This window comes from Dendrobates tinctorius, unplaced genomic scaffold (genome assembly GCF_039654945.1).
Source record: "Dendrobates tinctorius isolate UK_male_01 unplaced genomic scaffold, ASM3965494v1 ptg000045l, whole genome shotgun sequence".
In the NCBI taxonomy this organism is placed as follows: domain Eukaryota; kingdom Metazoa; phylum Chordata; class Amphibia; order Anura; family Dendrobatidae; genus Dendrobates; species Dendrobates tinctorius.
In genome coordinates, this window is record NW_027361713.1 from 8,729,701 (window position 1) to 8,748,220 (window position 18,520).

General features: G+C 44.7%; 1 protein-coding gene and 1 long non-coding RNA gene across 2 annotated transcripts in view; one reads left to right on the forward strand and one right to left on the reverse strand.

The window, feature by feature from the left end:
• The window catches only part of BAK1 (BCL2 antagonist/killer 1), a 332,433-nt gene that overhangs the window by 253,432 nt on the left and 60,481 nt on the right, over positions 1-18,520 (forward strand). Inside the window, exon 3 of the mRNA XM_073575607.1 lies at positions 5,692-5,809. Within this exon, the coding sequence (XP_073431708.1) occupies positions 5,692-5,809 (118 nt within the window). The remainder of the gene's footprint in view (positions 1-5,691; positions 5,810-18,520) is intronic.
• On the reverse strand, positions 763-16,789 carry LOC141089291 (uncharacterized). Its single transcript, XR_012232234.1, has 2 exons — positions 16,448-16,789; positions 763-1,705 (listed from the first exon to the last, which is right to left on the reverse strand). It is a non-coding gene; the product is annotated as an uncharacterized lncRNA (long non-coding RNA).

Genomic DNA, 18,520 nt, shown 5'->3' on the forward strand with positions numbered 1-18,520 from the left:
TTAAACAATGTTTTCCAAACATATGAAACAATCCATCATGACAGGCAATGCTACCTCACGCCTTTCAGACAGATATTACATGTGTGTAGAAAAGAGAATCTTTAAATGCGCTATGCTGTAAACTGAAAGGATGAAAATACACTACTCACTTGCTAACGCATAGGAAAGGTGTGCTCGCCTTAGTTAAGTAGTCACCTTTTTTGTTAGCAATCTCTAGTACAAAATTTCTAGGCGACAAGCATTCAGAATAACCCGCTCTCTCTATGTCTTAACAAGTGAGTTTTGTATTTTCATCCTTTCCGGTATAGCATGCTTAAATATTGTCTGGTCTACAGACAGGTAATATCTGTGTGAAAGCTGTGAGGTAGCCTTGCCTGTCATGGTGGAATCTTTCTATGTTTGGCTAACATTATGAGGAAATGTGAGTGTTATCTCGTTGCCTTTATTTTGGTGATGGAGCTCACCTTTTGTTGGCAAATCTAGGTTAATCTAGTCATGCAGCAATGTTTTTTTTGCCTAATGTTTGTGGCTGTTTTGTTCTGTAATGTTCATTTTACAACAAGTTAAAGAAGGCACAAAGGGTCATTTTGGCCATTGCCAAATTTGTCTTATGGCAAAATTATGTTTGCCTTTAAGTGAAAAAAAATAAGGCAAAACTAAATATTTGTCTACTCTACTTAACGTCTCTGTGTGATTTTTCACAATCCCTCACAACATACTAACAGACACCAACCAATGCAATGAAACACTCATAGAATCATAAAGGCTTGAGTAATATATATTTTGACACATTTAAAGCAACAAATTATAACATAGACACAGCATGCTCTTGCCAAGAAGTTGCCCCCTCAGGTGAGATAAAGTAATTAGTGAAAATATCACGCACTTTGAGGCCAGAGAGCGGTCTACGTTGAGGGTTCATAGGTGGTCTCACCCTGCGCACATTGTCCGGCCTACGCACAACACCATCAGAGGAGGAGCAATCATGTATCCTGGTGAAGTTATGCAGAACAACACAGACTTTCACAACTTCATTCACATTTTGCTCACTCAACTGAATGGCAGACTGGAGTACACGCCATTTGACACAAAGAATCCCAAAGGAACACTCCACCAGTCGCCTAGCACGTGATAGGCGCAAGTTAAAAATTCTGCGCCTGTGGTCAAGGTTGCGCCGGGGTTATGGCCTCATGACATTGCGCGATAACTGAAAGGCCTCATCTGCCACAAGGACATAAGGGACTGATTGTTCGGGAGAGCCTGGTAGCTGGCGTGGTGGTGGTAGATCCAACTGGTTGGTGAGTAGCCGCCGAGCCATTATGGAAGTATTGAAGACTCTAGAGTCTCCCGTCCTTCCATAGGCCCCAATGTCAACAATTATAAACTTGTATTGAGGGTCTACCAGAGCCAACAATACAACAGAAAAGTATTGTTTATAATTGAAGAATTGGGAGCCTGAGTTCGGCCACTTACCACCCTGATATGTTTGCCATCCAGGGCCCCAATACAATTTGGAAACTGGCAGTCCTCCTCAAACTCCCTTGATATCCGTAACCAGTCTTCCATCCTGGGCTCGGGCATGACCACTTGATGGAGTCTTGTCCAGATTTGTGCACATGTAGACCTCACTATGCCTGAAATGGTTGATTTTCCTATGAGAAACTCATGGTGGAGGGCGGCATAAGACAGGCCAGTGGACAGGAAGCTGTAGAACAACAGAAATAGTAAAGTTTAGAATGGCTAAAGTAAAAAAAAAAATCAGTTACATGCCGACCAAACTTGTTAGGAAATGATAGAGAAGAACACACACATATTTCTGTCCAGGTGTATTTCATGAGTTTTATTTTTTTTTTAAATTCTGTGGGAGCATCGTTGGAAAGCAATGTCTGACATTTATTTGATCATATTCATAGATTTTTTATTTATTATTCCTTTAGTCAGATGCAAGTTATTTCTGTGACCATTGTTGGTTTTTCTGTCATTAAAAGAGGGTTACCAACAATTTTGACCACGTGTGTATCTGTGTAGTATGCTTGGTTCTGTTCCCGTATTTGTGCAGTAGTTTTTCTGTTCATGTATCTATGTTGTAAACTCTGTTCTGTTCACATACCTATATACCAGCCACCATTATGTTTAAAGGGAACATGTCAGCAGGATTGTGCACAGTAACCTACAGACAGAGTCAGGTCGGCACCGTTATACTGATTACAATGATACCTTGGTTGATGAAATCCGTCTTGTGGTTGTTTCTTAATCTTTATTTTCAGTTTTGTGCTAATGAGATTCTCATCCCCTAAGGCAGGGCTGGTGTATGTGGTGCTCTGATTAGCTATTCATAATGCAGACTTTTGTTTGGAACATTTTACATAAAGTTTGGGATCGCATTTATCCGGCGCTCTGCATTGTGCACTTACTTTGGGGTTTCCATCTAAATTTCCGTGTGACATGATTCAGATGAATCCCACAAGGGATCATTTCACTAGAATGAGGAAGCAGAGTTTCTCTGTGCTCTATTTTGCCTCTGCTCTGCGGTGTCCTTTTCAAAGGTGCCGAAAACTGTGGCTGACTGCACTTTTATGCAATTCTAAAAAGACAGACACTGACAGATCACAGCTCCTATGGCGTGCACACTACCTCATTATAGGGAATGTTCCACCAGGGGTTCTGCCTGAATCATGTATTTCAGAGATTTAAGCGGAATCCCCGGTGTAAGCGCTCATCGCAGAGAACAGGACAAATTGGCGGCGAGCCTTTCTACGATCTTTAGGAGGCAGAATGAACAAAACAGCAGGTGAAGAATTGGTTTTATTTATTTTGTGCGCTGCTCCTCATTCAGTATAAAGTGATATGGCAGCTTTATTCTTCAGGTCAGTGGGATTATAGCGATACCGGATTTATATTGGGTTTTTATGTTTGGCAGCTGTCATACACTAAAACATCACCATATTTTGAGAGCTATAATGTTTCCATAGTTTGGCCCACAGAGCCATGTGAGGGCTTGTTTTTTTGTGGGACGAGTTGACGTTTTTATTGTTACCATTTGCTTAGACATGACTTTTTTTTATTGCTTTCACTTCTGATTTTTATGAGGCAGAATGAGCAAAAAAACACATTCAGGAATTTTTGTTTTTTTATGTTGCTCGTGTTAAAATTGATAAGGCAGTTTAATTCTTTGGGTCAGTATAATTACAGCAATACCACAGTTATATCGTTTTTTTCATGTTTTGGCGCTTTTACACAATAAAAACTATTTTGAAGAGAAAATAATCATTTTTGCATCCCTTTACTCTGAGAGGTATAACTTTTTTATTTTTCCGTTGATGGAGCGGTATGATAAATCATTGTTTTTACTGTTTTTTAATTTTGTTTTTTTCATGGTGTTCACTAAAGGGGTTAATTAGTGGGACAGTTTCATAGGTCAGGTGTACTTTTATTGTATAGAAACATAATATATATAATGTATATGTTTAATTTTTTTTTCATAGAAATACTTATTTTTGGGTACAATATATTTTGATTTTTAGGTTTTAAAAAATTTTTTTTTACATTTTTCTAATTTGTCCCACTGTAGGATTACCATTTTTTTGCAGGCTGATGGCTTGTATGGCATAGGGATGCAGCAGTATCCATATGCTATGCAAACTGTCAGCTCTGCACTCACAGGGTAAGTTGCTGGTTATGCTCTGAGCATGATCAAACAACTTTCCTAGCTCTGGTGACCTGGGTGTCATCATGATGACATCGGGTCACCATGGCAACGATTGAGACCCCGCATGACAAAAGGGGGTAAAGGGGATAAAAACCTCATTGATAATAGCCGAGTAAGTGTGCGTATTTCTGCAAGAGTCGCTGATGCTTGATACTGAAAGAATGAAGATGTCTTGAAAATTTTGTTTTCTTTTTCATCATTTACATCGTACAAACATGTCTACTGATCTTTTGATTTTCATAATTCCACAACTTTTCCTTCTTGATGTTGCAATTTCGATATTGATGAGTTTGAAACCATCTCAACGAGATTTTAGGAAATAAAGGTGACATTTAAGAGCCCTTTAGTTTTTATATTGTTTGAGCAAAAATCAAAATAAAGGTTAGTGTAACGTGCTAAGGAAGAGTAAGGCTATGTGCACATGTTGCGGATTTTGTTGCGGATCCGCAGTGTTTTTTCCATGCAGATTTGCACCAGATCCGCAAAGGGTGGCTCAAGCAATGTTAATCAATGGGAATCCAGAATTGGTGTGTCCATGCAGCGGAAAACTCCGCACTGATTCTCATCATTTTATTTTCCGCAACATATAAATTCTTTTTGCCACTCTTCAGTGTTTCTGCACTCATTGTCTTACATTGAGTCAGTCAAATCCGCAGCTAAACAGCAAGTGTATAAAGGGCTGCAGGTTTGCATGCCAAAAATGCTGCAGAAAGGAAGGAGGAAGAGTGTGTGGGTGGGACTATGTGTGAGCAGAGATTATGTGCATGTCTGTGGGTGTCTGTCTGCGGCTGTCTTTGTGTCTGTCTGCAGGTATGTGTGTAGCCAGGCATCGTCTAATGGGACTACTACTCCTATCCGGCTATGTCTGTGTGTGTTTGTGTCTGTTTGCAGGTGTCTGTCTGCGGCTGTCTGTGTCTGTTTGCAGCTGTCTGTGTGTCTGTCTGCAGGTATGTGTGTAGCCAGGCATCGTCTGATGGGACTACTACTCCTATCCGGCTATGTCTGCTGTCATACATAACAGTGACAGCATGACCCGATGATGGGATAATAGTCCCATCATCCGGTGACTGTGTTCAATTGTAAAACAAAAAAACACATTCATACTTGCCAAACACCTAATCCCCGTCGCCCTCGATCTCCTGCAACAAAAATAAAATTATAAACCAACATATACTTACCTTTCCACCGTAGTCCATTTAATAATGTGTGTCCCATGAAGATCTCATGTGTAGAACAGTCACATCGGGAGATGTGACCGCTCTACATGGCTCCAGTGATACACTGCGGGAGGTATTACCTCCTGTCAGTGTATCACCGAGGGTCGGGTAGAGTGGTCACATCTTCCAATGTGACTGTTCTACACATGAGATTGTTGTGGAACACTCAGTTTATTATTTTATTTATGTTGTAGGAGATCAAGGGATTCGGGGATTAGGTGACGCAGTAAGTATGGTAATTTAAGATTTAATAAAGGAGTCTGTGTGATTATTTCAAATAAAAGGCTTTATTCTGGCTGTGTCTTTATTTACCATATAACTATAGGATTAGTAATAGATAGGTGTCTTATAGACGATTCTCCATTACTAAGCTGTGGGCTTGATGTCACCGGACAATACAATAGTGATATCAACCCCACAAATATTCCCCCACTTGCCACTGCTACAAGGCAAGTGGGAAAAGTGAGGCTAAGTGCCAGAATTGACGCATCTATAAGATGCGCCATTTCTGGGGCAACTGAGAGCTGATGTTTTTAGCCTGGGGGGGTGCCAATATACAGAGAGGCAGAATCCGTGCAGAATTTTGCAAAGGCCAAATCCACAACATGCGCATATAAGTTTTGTTGCTCAATGTTTTTCTTTCCTATTGTATTTGTAAACCATGTAACTAAGCAAAGTGACTGCTCGTTTTTTTTTTGTAGTAACACGATGGTGGTTCCTGGATGGAATTTTAATGTATTAGTATAATGTTTTTTATTTCTACAGAGCAGCAGACAGAAGCCATTTTCCTTAGTTACACATTTCACATGGCAGCAATGAGAAGTGAAAATGAGGATATTAAACCACTCGGTGATGAAATAGAAGATGCAAGACAATGTGACAGGTACCAGTCTGATAAAATGCTGACAGTTAAGCATCTGAGCAGAATTGCAGACATTAGTGAAGTTGAAGACTACATTCCCATGAAGAGTAGTTAGGTGTAGAGAATCTGCGCCATCAAAACAGCATGATATAAATCTGGTTACTTTTGTTTTTTTTTACATTTTTGAGGTTTTTTTTCTTTTTGGTATTTCATATTTTAATTAAAGATGCTTTTTTATTCTTTGTTATTTTGCTTTGACAAAACTTTCTTCACAGCTATGTACGGATTGCATGCGCTTGTAGTGTGTTTCTGCAGCTTTTTACTTCAGGAATTTCCAATTCTATGTGGAAAATCTGCACTTAAAACTCTGCATATTCACAAAAAAATTGAAAAATAGCTAGTTCAAACACACATCACAGGTCAGTTTATGGTGCATAAAACAATCACAGAGGGCAAGACATTTCTTTGTCCCTTTTGAAAATACGCTGCCTCAATACCTCACCAAAAATTGTGAGCACTAGGCGCAGCTGCAGTGTTTTGACCCCCATATGTCCAATAAGAGAGAGCCATAATGGAGAAAAGCCATGCCACTTTTCGATTTAGGCTGGAGTCACACACAATGAATAAAAAAAATCGGTCCCATTTTAACGGTACGAAATCGCACAAAGAATTCTTGTCCAGGGCTCCGTCTGTCATCCCATTTTCCGGCAATGAACCGATTTTATTCGCATCTAAGCATCAAATTGACATCCAATGCTAATGCCTGATGCTCTTTCCTGTGACCAGGAGAAGTCTTGCGATTTAATCGCAAGTCACACGTGTGGTGCGTTTTCAATGCGATTTTTAATCGCCCCCATAGACTTGCATTGTCGAATCCGATCCGGAAATCGGTGACAATCACAGCATGCTGCGATTGTCTCGGTCCGAGGAACGGATGCGATAAAAAAACGCATGATGGGAGCAGCAGCATAGAATAACATTGGGACGAATGCAATGCGATTTTTTTATCGCATTGCATTCGTCCGATTTTATCGCTAGTGTGACTCCGGCCTTAGGTCTATGGATCAAGTCCTCCAACGGAGGTTTTTCTCTGAGGCTGATTACTTGATTCCCCCTCTATGACACTGCCAGAACATCCACAGAACAAGTCAAAGCAGGCATTTTCATTGTGATCTGGTGAGAATTAATGTGGATCCCTTGATCACGCTTAAGAATGTCTCACTCCCATTGTTTACTGTTACTACAGCTCTGGGAAAGGAGGAGCGAAGCCATGTCATTACAGCGTGTGAGAATGAGAGAGCATTGGAGATTATTGTGGGAGTTGATTTTCTCACATACAATGCTCTGGATATATAATGGAATAAGGAGATTGACGATATGCCCAGATTCCTGTAGTAGGTTCAGAACATTATACGTGACAAATCACTGATCCAGTACTCCCTTGCTACTTCACTCCTTTCTCTCACTGCTGTAATGACAGTAAGTATGAAGAGTTGTCAGTGTGTTAAAATGGAACACAAGTCTCACCAAATCACACTGAAAATGGCGATTCTTTTTTTTCCCCCCATATATGATGCTGCTGCCTTATGATTGGCAAGCATTATACAGGGGCAAAGTAAACTCAGAGAAGGGGAAAAGAGAAATTTTCAGATTTGGGTGCCCCAAACTTCAAAAGTCCATATCTCCGCAATGTAATGGAGAAAAAAAAAATGCAAAATGCTAATTAGATTTTAGTTCACAGGGGCTGGGCTGTGCACTGGGTCTTCTCTGTCTGTGATTCCCCTCTGTATTGCAGTGCCATTATAGGTATGTTTTTACTTTTACATTACAAAATCGTGCTGATAGGTTCTCTTTAAATACAAGGTTTTTTTATGCAGGGAATTACTCCATTTACTGGTCACCGACCACCTCGTACACACACGGCTCTGCTCCGTTCCGTACACTGTTATGAATGAGCACCAAGGAGGATAGCAGGCCCAAGCTAAGCCACAGAAAACCAGAGAGGTTGGTAACTAAGCGGATGCAGACCCCTGATCCTGTCCACACAACTAGCAGTAGCCGTGGAGCGTGCCTACGATGATCCTAGATGCCTTGGCACAGCCGGAGAGCTAACTAAGCCTAAAGCAAGGAAGGGGAAATCTAAACTGCCCCGGAGCAGACCCCAAAGGAATAGATAGCCCCCAAGCATATATTGTCGGTGAGACAAGATGAAAACACAAACGCAGGCAATAAAAATAGACTGAGCAAGCGATGGGGCCCACACTGCCTAGACAGGACAGGAAAGGAAAGACACTGTCTGCAATCATGCAAAAAAAACCTGCAAAAAGTCCAACACTGAAAAAACAAAACAAAGAAAAAACACTGAAGTCGCACGACTTCACCCCCACGATATCAGCACTCTGGTATATTCTGAAAGCAAAGCAAAAAGAGACCAATATAACAGGGGACAAAACAAACTGGCACATGCAGTAACATATGAGCGGTGATTCAGCAGAGCCCCAGCCGGAGCAGGCTGACCTGCACAAAGCAGAGATAAACAAAACCAGATCAAATGCAAACAGAATAACAAATGAACCACTTAGCTGAACATGCAGGGAAAGAGCAGGAGACATCAGACCGCAGCAGGGACAGGAAGAAAATCACCAGCAGGAATAGAGGGAGTCAGCTGTCTTAAATCCCAATCAGAAACCTTAGATCGCCAATAGTCTTCCTCATTTTCAGGTGGCAAGCCTCTATCAATCAGATAAGCTCCACTACCTCCAGTAACCACCAGAGGGAGTCGAGAAAGAGAACTCGCAACCCCTCTGTCAATCTGACCAGCTCCACTTCCTTCAGTAATCACCAAGAGGGAAGCCAGAGAGAGAATTCTGAACAGTACACCTTGTTCACACACGGCTCTTCTCCGTACACCTCGTACACAGAAGGCACCTCTCTGTACACCTCATACACATGCGACTCCGCTCCGTACATGCACAGCTCCTCTCCATACACCTCGTACACACGGCTTCTCTCCGTACACTTCGTACTCACACGGCTCCTCTCCATACACCTTGTACACACACGGCTCCGCTCTGTACTTTTCGTACACATGCGGCTCCGCTCCATACACACACGGCTCCGTTCCATACACCTCGTACACACACGGCTCCTCTGCGTACACTTCGTACACACACGGCTGCTCTCCGTACACTTCGTACACACACGGCTCCACTCCGTACACTTCGTACACACGGCTCCATTCCATACACCTCATACACACACGGCTCCTCTCCATACACTTCGTTCTCACATGGCTCCTCTCCGTACACCCTGCTCCGTACACATGCGGCTCCGCTCCGTACACCCTGCTCTGTACACTTCATACACACATGGCTCAGCTCCGCACACATAGTACACACGTGGCTCCGCTCCGTACAGCTCATACACACACTTCTCCGCTCCATACACCTCTTACACACACGGCTCCGCTCCGTACACCTCGTACACACATGGCTCCGCTCCATACACCTCGTACACACATGGCTCCGCTCCATACACCCTGCTCCGTACACATGCAGCTCCGCTCCGTACACATGCGGCTCCGCTCCGTACACCCTGCTCCGTACACATGCGGCTCTGCTCCGCACACACACAGCTCCTCTCCTTACACCCTGCTCCGTACACTTCATACACACACGGCTCAGCTCCGCACACATAGTACACACGTGGCTCCGCTCCGTACAACTCGTACACACACGGCTCCGCTCCGTACACCTCGTACACACACGGCTCCGCTCCGTACACCTCGTACACACACGGCTCCGCTCCGTACACCTCGTACACACACGGCTCTGCTCCATACATCCTGCTCCGTACACATGCGACTCCTCTCCGATTCCAAAATCCAGCAGCACACTTCCACTGGATGTGATTGGTGGACACCCATACATAATCGTTCACACACAGGTCCGGACCTGAACATTTATTGCCACTCATGCGTTTGTCACAAAATGGTGAACTCTTAGTAGCACTGACATCAGAGGCGTCCCCCTGTGTCACCACACTCACACCCCCAAAATTTTCAGAGGGAACCACCACCCTCTGCCGATCCTTCCTCCTAAGAGGACTCCGATTAACCGGGTTAGCAAATGGTGAGGGTTGAGACTGGCCCCTACTCCCTGGCAGCACCTCTGCAGCCCCCACTGGAGAAGAAGGGAATGGTTGTAGAATGACAGCAGAGACAGTAGCCCACGGGCAGCAGTCCTCAGACGACTGACCCCAGCGGACTATTTCCCTGGACCACCAATCTATCACCGGGTTGTGTTTTACCAACCAAGGGAGGCCTAAAACGATAGGTGATGGCATATCCCTCAAGACATAGCATGACAGGGACTCTTCATGCTGGGTCCTTATACACAGATGTATTTTTTTCTACGACTTGGGTCAACCTCCCCTGGCTCAGTAGGACAGAGTCAATGGCCTGGATGCTTAGGGGTTTGGCCAGCATCCGACACTTTAGGCCATGAGTCTGGACAAAGTGAGCATCCACCAAATTGACTCCAGCTCCACAGTCCACAAACACCGGTATGCCCTTAGGTACCCCGTCAACCACCACTTCAGCTGATACAGTACACTGAAAGGGTAAAATGGAGGAAATATACACTCCCTGGTCACCTTCTTCCACACGACCAGGGGAACGCGGCTTCTTAGGTTCTACCGAAGATTTGGCGCGCACTGGGCAGACTCCTATAAAATGGCCAGTCTGCCTACAGAAAAAACATGCGCCCACATCAAGGCAAATTGCAGGCAACCCCTTTTTGGAATCAACTGCTCTGATCTGCATGGGTTCCGGTTCATGTGTGTCCTCCTCCTTAGCAAGGACTATAGGGGCACATATGGTGTATGTCTCTCCCTGAGGCATCTATCCACCCAGATGACAAGGGACATGGTGGCCTCCAGCGACCTGGGGGTGGCGTACTGTACAAGAGTATCCTGCAACCTTGGGGACAGACTCTGCACAAAATGACTCCTAAGGGCAGGGTCGTTCCACTGAGTATCCGTGGCCCACCTCCTAAACTCAGAGCAGTACTCCTCAACCGGTCGGGCTGCCTGCTTGATTTTATGGAGTCTGGTTTCTGCTAGAGAGACGTCATCTGGATTGCCATACACCAGTGCCAGAGCCGCAAAAAACCCGTCTACTGACCTTAAGGATGGCGAATCGGTGGGCAGGGAAAAAGCCCTGGTCTGGGGATCACCCCTGAGTAGGGAGACAGTAATCCCCACGTGCTGATCCCCACTCCCAGAAGAATGGGGCGGAGCCTGAAATATAATTTACAGGCCACCTGAAACACAAAGAATTTGTCTCTCCCTCCCGAAAACTTGTCAGGGAGAGATATATTAAGTTCTGTTTGAGCCTGGGCAGAAGCCCAGATCCCCACTAACTGCTGCACCATCTCACCCCGCAGCACCCTGAGCTCATCGGTCAGAGGCTGAAGCAGTTGGGCTAAGGTCTGAATCTGAGTCATGGCTCACCAGGAAAAAAGAAAATGGAAGGGTTGGTGATAATGTCACAGGGCAGTAAGGGGAAAACAGGGGATGTGGAACCAGGGCCCCTGAACTGCCCCTAAGACTAAGGGGGTGCCCTGACTTTCCTTAACATGGGGGTACACTTAATGGTAGTGAGGCCCATGCCTCCGACCTGTCCTTATCTCCTGATCAGCCCTAAGCTAAACACTCAACCCCCTCCCCAGGAGGTGAGACAGGGAATAAACTGCACCCAAAACCAGGGAAAGGGTAATACAGACAACTCGGGGTTAAATAAACTGAAAGACAAGACTTAGCTTGCTCTGCGGCAATGCTTCAGGACAGCAGCGTTAGCCACTTGAAAACAGCAGACAACTCAAGATCCACAGAACTCTGTCAGCTCCTGAACTCCAGTTTGGTTAGTCTCCAAAGAGAAACAATATCACCAACAGTTAGTTGATGCACCTGATGAGCTTATGAAGGAAGGTGGGAGTGGTTTCCGCCTGCATAGATAATTAATGACAATGCAGTAACACCAGTGGCCATCGGGGGCAAAAACTAATATTAACCCCCGATGGCCTGAAGGGAAAAAGGTTTTAAAATGGATCGTGACAATGCGACTCCACTCCGTACACCCCACTCCGTACACTTCATACACTCGGCTCTGCTCCGCACACCTCGTACACACACGGCTCCGCTCCATACACCTCGTACACACACAGCTCCACTCCGCACACCTCCTACACACACAGCTGCGCTCCATACACTTGGTACACACATGGCTCTGTGCGCATAGAGCAGCCATTGCATGCTCCTGAATGCGCGCCTTCCACCTGCCTCATGGATTGAGACATGTGGTGCACAGCGGGCCGCCGATGCCTGCCTCACGGGACGTGTGTTTGAGACCTCTGGTCTAATCTGACATGGTAGTCCATGACAGGAAATCCAGCCATTAAGTGATTGCTGGGCCTAATGACGTTGGCACCAGTGCTGCTGTCTCCACTGTTGTCCCTGTATTTATCTGTACCAATGTGAGGTGACCAGGGTGGTAGTCATGGCAAGGGGCTGCTGTTCCGGCACACCCTGGAACCCCGCAAAGAAATTACAAAGTCCCATTCTGCTGTGTGATGTGTGTCGAAAAAAGGAGAAATATGCAGCACTCACCGATATAGCTGAAAAACTGTGCGTCTTTATTTCACATAAATTCCATCAATAGATATGTGGACATGCAGGACGTTAGAGGAATGCTAGGGGAGGGAGGTGCCGGAACCTCCCTCCCCTAGCATTCCTCTAACGTCCTGCATGTCCACATATCTATTGATGGCATTTATGTGAAATAAAGACGCACAGTTTTTCAGCTATATCGGTGAGTGCTGCATATTTCTCCTTTTTTCGCTTCACATTGAAATATTCATGTTTTTTCATGCAAGCACCTCTGTTTTTTGACTGCAATATATACCGCAATACTTCAGATAAATAGCTCCGTCTGTTAATGTGGTGATTTGTGTGCCCTAGTATGCCGTTCATCTGTTTGCTCTTTGCTGTGTGATGTGTGTGCAATTCAAATCACTCACTTTTAGGTTAGAGTCCTCCTCTGGTTCCAGGGTCCCAGTCTCGGTCATCATCACACACTGACAGAATCCAAGTTCATTTTTAACAAAACCACTTTAGGCTAAGTGCACACGCTGCGGATTGGTCTGCGGATTTTTTATCTGCGGAACCGCAGGTAAAATGACCTGCGGTTTTACATGCGGATTGGCCTGCGGTTTTCCCTGCGGTTTATCACCTCTACAATGGAGGAGATGGTAAACCGCAGCAGAATCCGCAGAAAAGAAGTGATATGTCATTTCAGAACTGCTGCAGTTCTGCTGCGGTCAAAACCGCAGCAAAAACCGCAGCATGTGCACATAGCCTTACTCAGCATATCCAGTTCAGTCACAGGCATAGCATAGTAATCCTCTTTGGTCATAGAACCATGACTCTGTGCTGTCCCTTGCTCTCCTGCAATTCTTTGTTCTGGAACCGTGCCCTCAGGTACCGCAGCTTCCTCTAGCCAGACTAGTTTGCGCGGCTCTTAGATACCCGATGTCTACATTGGAAACCAGCATCCAGCGTTGCTGATTGCTGGTCTCTCGCTGCCACACGCAGCGATGCGCGCTGGCCAGCGGGAGACCAGCGATCAAAAAACGGCCCAGGATGATGGAGCGCGATCAGCAGGGGGGCCGGTCGCTGATCCCCATCATACACAGCGATCTCGCAGGCGAGATCGCTGTGGTATCACAAAATCAACGATCTCGCTACCGACATCGCTTTGTGTGACTGGGCCTTTACTCTTATACTATATCTCCCCATCTCTATCCCTAGTCAATAAAGATACATAACTTGCACAGTACACAAACATCATAACATTATTTAGCATATTACTACACAATGAAACAGTACCACATAACACACCATTTTGTGCTTGAAATGTACTCTCTTTATGAGGCAAGAACGTGAAGGGCTGTAGGGCAAAACTTAGGCCCCCAACACACCCCTCACACCAACATGAGTCTGGTAGATTTTCAATAGTCATCATGTGATGGTTTATTTGCTATATTTTTTTTATATCACTTTTGAAATTTTTTTGTAGTATTGATGTGTCATTATTTATTCTATGTTTTGATTTGATAGTCCACTTATTCGGACAGTGTATCACATTTAGCATGTTCATCCTCTTTTAGGCCTCCTTCACACGTCCGTGTTTCCAGTTTGTGTGGCATTCACTTTTCTCATGGATACCCATTATAACTTAGATTGCTATGCACATGTCGGTGCAACACCCAAGGAGACATGTTCATTTTTTTCCTGGCAGCACAGATGACAAGGGCTAGTTCAAGTCTATGGGGCCATGAAAACCACGCACAGCACACTGATGACTGTAATGGCCTGGGTGGTGGAACCACTGTGCCAAAGCCCAAGGAAGACCTGGAGGGGCATGACTACATCCCTCACCCAATCCAACCACGGATACGCAGAAATTAACAACACTGCAGTCCTTGGAGAGACAAGGGAGGTGATCCAGTTGCTACTCCAGGACTGACCTTGGGTAGATGGCAGCTGACCCCTAGGAGCGGATAGCTAGAATGGCCCCGGGGAATGTCCAACAGATGCAGGAAGGCAGAGAAGACAGGACAGTCTGACTGAGAGATGAGCACTGGCGGGTGCAGCTGTCTCTGCTGCTGTTGAGGTGTGCACTGGCGGGTGCAGCTGGCTCTGCTGCAGTTAACCACTGGTGGGTGCAGCAGACTCTGCTACCGTTGAGGGAAGCACTGGTGGGTGCAGTAGACTCTACTATCGCTGAAGGAAGCACTGGCAGTTGCAGCAGACTCGGATGCAAGTACAGGGACCTGAGAACTGACAGGCGTGTTAGGAACAAACTCACAACATTGCACAGGCACCTCCATGTTGGAAGTGGTGGTTTAAATAATAGGAACGCTCGCGGCCCCTTTAAGAAAGAGGAAGGGTGCATGCTCGCTCTAAGCACTATGCCTGGAGATCTTCTAGGAGTGTGCAAAGAATAAGAGAAGCTTTGTCACTTCTTTTACCCTTAATCCATCTGTGAAAAACCTCGATGACCACACTGATGGTAATAACGGACACAATAATGGGAAACCACAGATGACACCGGTATCCGTTTTCCACATACATGTTTAAACATGGACGTGTGAAGGAGGCCCCATTATACTTATTCTTCACCAATAACCATTTGTCATCTTTAGCACTACTAGCCTTTCTAATTTGTATTTTATCTCTTTTGTATATTGTCTCATACAAATTTTAATGTTTTGTGCCTTTTTTTGGATGTGTGGAAGGGGGAGTATTTTAGGCATTGTCATTATGACCTTCACATTTTTTTTTCATCTAAGATGTATTCTATGCCATATCTGCATTCACGTGACGTGTGTTTTATAATTACCGTATATACTCAAATATAAGCCGAGATTTTCAGCCTATTTTTTTTGGCTGAAAGTCCTCCTCTCGGCTTATATTTGAGTCATATACACCAGGGGTCGGAGGTGTCAGGTCACACTTACCCATCCTGGCACGGTCTCTGCAGCCCCCAGCTTCTCCGCGATCTCCCTTCCTGTCTTCAGCGGTCACATGGTACCGCTCATTAAAACTCATGAATATGCGCATATTCATGAGATTAATGAGCGGTACCATGTGACCCCTGAAGGCAGGAAGGGAGATCGAGGAGAAGCTGGGGCTGCAGAGACCGTGCCAGGATGGGTAAGTATAGTGATACTAATCTGTCCTGCGTCCATGGCTACTTGCTGCTGTCTGAACAAGGAAAAAGAAGATCACTATGATGAATGCACACCACAATTGTAATTTGTGGATAGAAAAAGCTTTATTGACAACACCGTATAAAAACATCTAAAAACAGTGGTAAGGAACAAACCGCATGTGTCCTGCTCCTATATACAATAGGTAATATACAAAATATGCAGCAGCCCTATATGAACCAGCAACCTGCAAGAAAACAACATGTGCTAGAAGTTCATATATATTTACCCACAATAGGAAGAGGGTCTAAACCAGAGAAACCATGTGATAACCTGGATATACTAAAAATTGTATATATAAGTACAATAGTCAAGCTAAATTAATTACATAGCAGTAGACCCAAGAATACAATATACCGCACATGCTGTCTGCAGTGATTGAGCGCTCCTGAAAGAACCAACACAGCCTCATAGTGTGGCAAGAAGTGCCATGTATACAGAAAATATGTGCACTAAATAGTGCCAATAATACCCATGTAATACCATGTCAAGAGTATACTAACATGGTGACAGCAACAGCACAAGGAAAAAAAAAAAAGTGCTCAACATATAGGACATGATACAACCCGCATGCATCAAGGGTAACATGGTAGACAAAGATGGAAAGTAAAAGCACAGCAGTGCTTATGGAGATGATGCGAGGTAGTCTGTGGGGCTCATGAGGAGTGCACCTCACATGTAAAGGAGCGAGTCACCAAGGTTCCATGCTGGAGGACCCAGATGAAGGAGACAGAGAACAGGGGCGGAAGGACCCAACGCGTGTCGCCGTTACACGGACAGCTTCGTCAGGGGAAGTGTACAGAATGAGGTCACTTCAGCCTTTAAATACCTGCGATATACTGTATCTCATCAGTGCAGCCATGTGTGCCAGAGCGTCCAGGAGAGGAAGTGGAAATGATGAGGAGAGAGCTGGCAGACGTTTCTGCCCAGAGTAATCAAGTGCACATGTGCTGGTCAATTGAGACCAGCACAACACACAAGACAGTGAGAAGGTTGTGTAGAGCGCGTGCGCAGCTCCCGGAGCAGGGGGAGAAGGATATGTAAACAATAAGGCACACAGAAGGGGTCTGTCAGCCCAGAATGGGAGAAGAAAATGTGACCTGTCAGCCCAAAATATTGCATGGGGAAAAGAAACAAGTGACAAACAAGAAATATACAATCAAAAAATATAATAAATAAATAGATAATGTGATGCATGCGGGTTGTATCATGTCCTATATGTTGAGCACTTTTTTTTTTTTCCTTGTGCTGTTGCTGTCACCATGTTAGTATACTCTTGACATGGTATTACATGGGTATTATTGGCACTATTTAGTGCACATATTTTCTGTATACATGGCACTTATTGCCATACTATGAGGCTGTGTTGGTTCTTTCACGAGCGCTCAATCACTGCAGACAGCATGTGCGGTATATTGTATTCTTGGGTCTACTGCAATGTAATTAATTTTGCTTGACTATTGTACTTATATATACAATTTTTTGTATATCCAGGTTATCACATGGTTTCTCTGGTTTAGACCCTCTTCCTATTGTGGGTATATATATGAACTTCTAGCACATGTTGTTTTCTTGCAGGTTGCTGGTTCATATAGGGCTGCTGCATATTTTGTATATTATCTATTGTATATAGGAGCAGGACACATGCGGTTTGTTCCTTACCACTGTTCTTAGAAGTTCTTATGCGGTGTTTTCAATAAAGCTTTTTCTATCCACAAATTACAATTGTGGTGAGCATTCATCATAGTGGTCTTCTTTTTCCTTGTTCTGGTTGTTACTACGTTTGACCATTGAATTGCCCCCATATAATTACTCTGTATGATTAGCAGTGTGCCAATTTAATATTTTCACATTGTTTGCTTGCTGCTGTCTGGCATGTCATCTGTCAGTGACGTTCAGACAGCAGAGGGCACGGTGACGTGTTTAGTGTGCGCCGCATCCCCTGCTGTCTAAGCATCACTGACAGATGACGTGCCAGACAGCAGCAAGCAGCGATGGACTGGGGGACAGGTGAATATCTCAGGTGCTAGCAGTGACACCGGCACCTGGCCCCAGCGACGGAGAGGTTAGTATGTCTTTTTTGATTTTTAAATGCAGCAGCAGCAGCACATGGGGCCATAATCTATGGAGCATCTTATGGGGCAGCATATGGGGAAATAATCTATGGAGCATCTTATGGGGGCATAATCTATGGAGCATCTTATGGGGGCAGCATATGGGGGCATAATCTATGGAACATCTTATGAGGCAGCATATAGGGCCATAATCTATGGAGCATCTTATGGGGGCAGCATATAGGGGCATAATCTATGGATCATCTTATGGGGCAGCATATTGGGGCATAATCTAAAGAGCATCTTATGTGGGCAGCATATGGGGGCATAATCTATAGAGCATCTAATGGGGCAGCATATGGGGGCATAATCTATGGAGCATCTTATGGGGCAGCATATGGGGGAATAATCTATGGAGCATCTTATGGGGGCAGCATATAGGGGCATAATCTATGGAGCATCTTATGGGGCAGCATATAGGGGCATAATCTATGGAGCATCTTATGGGGCAGCATATAGGGGCATAATCTATGGAGCATCTTATGGGGCAGCATATAGGGGCATAATCTATGGAGCATCTTATGGGGCAGCATATAGGGGCATAATCTATGGAGCATCTTATGGGGCAGCATATTGGGGCATAATCTATGGAGCATCTTATAGGGGCAGCATATGGGGGCATAATCTATAGAGCATCTTATGGGGGCAGCATAATCTATGGAGCATCTTATGGGGGCATAATCTATGGAGCATCTTATGGGGCAGCATATAGGGGCATAATCTATGGAGCATCTTATGGGGCAGCATATAGGGGCATAATCTATGGAGCATCTTATGGGGCAGCATAT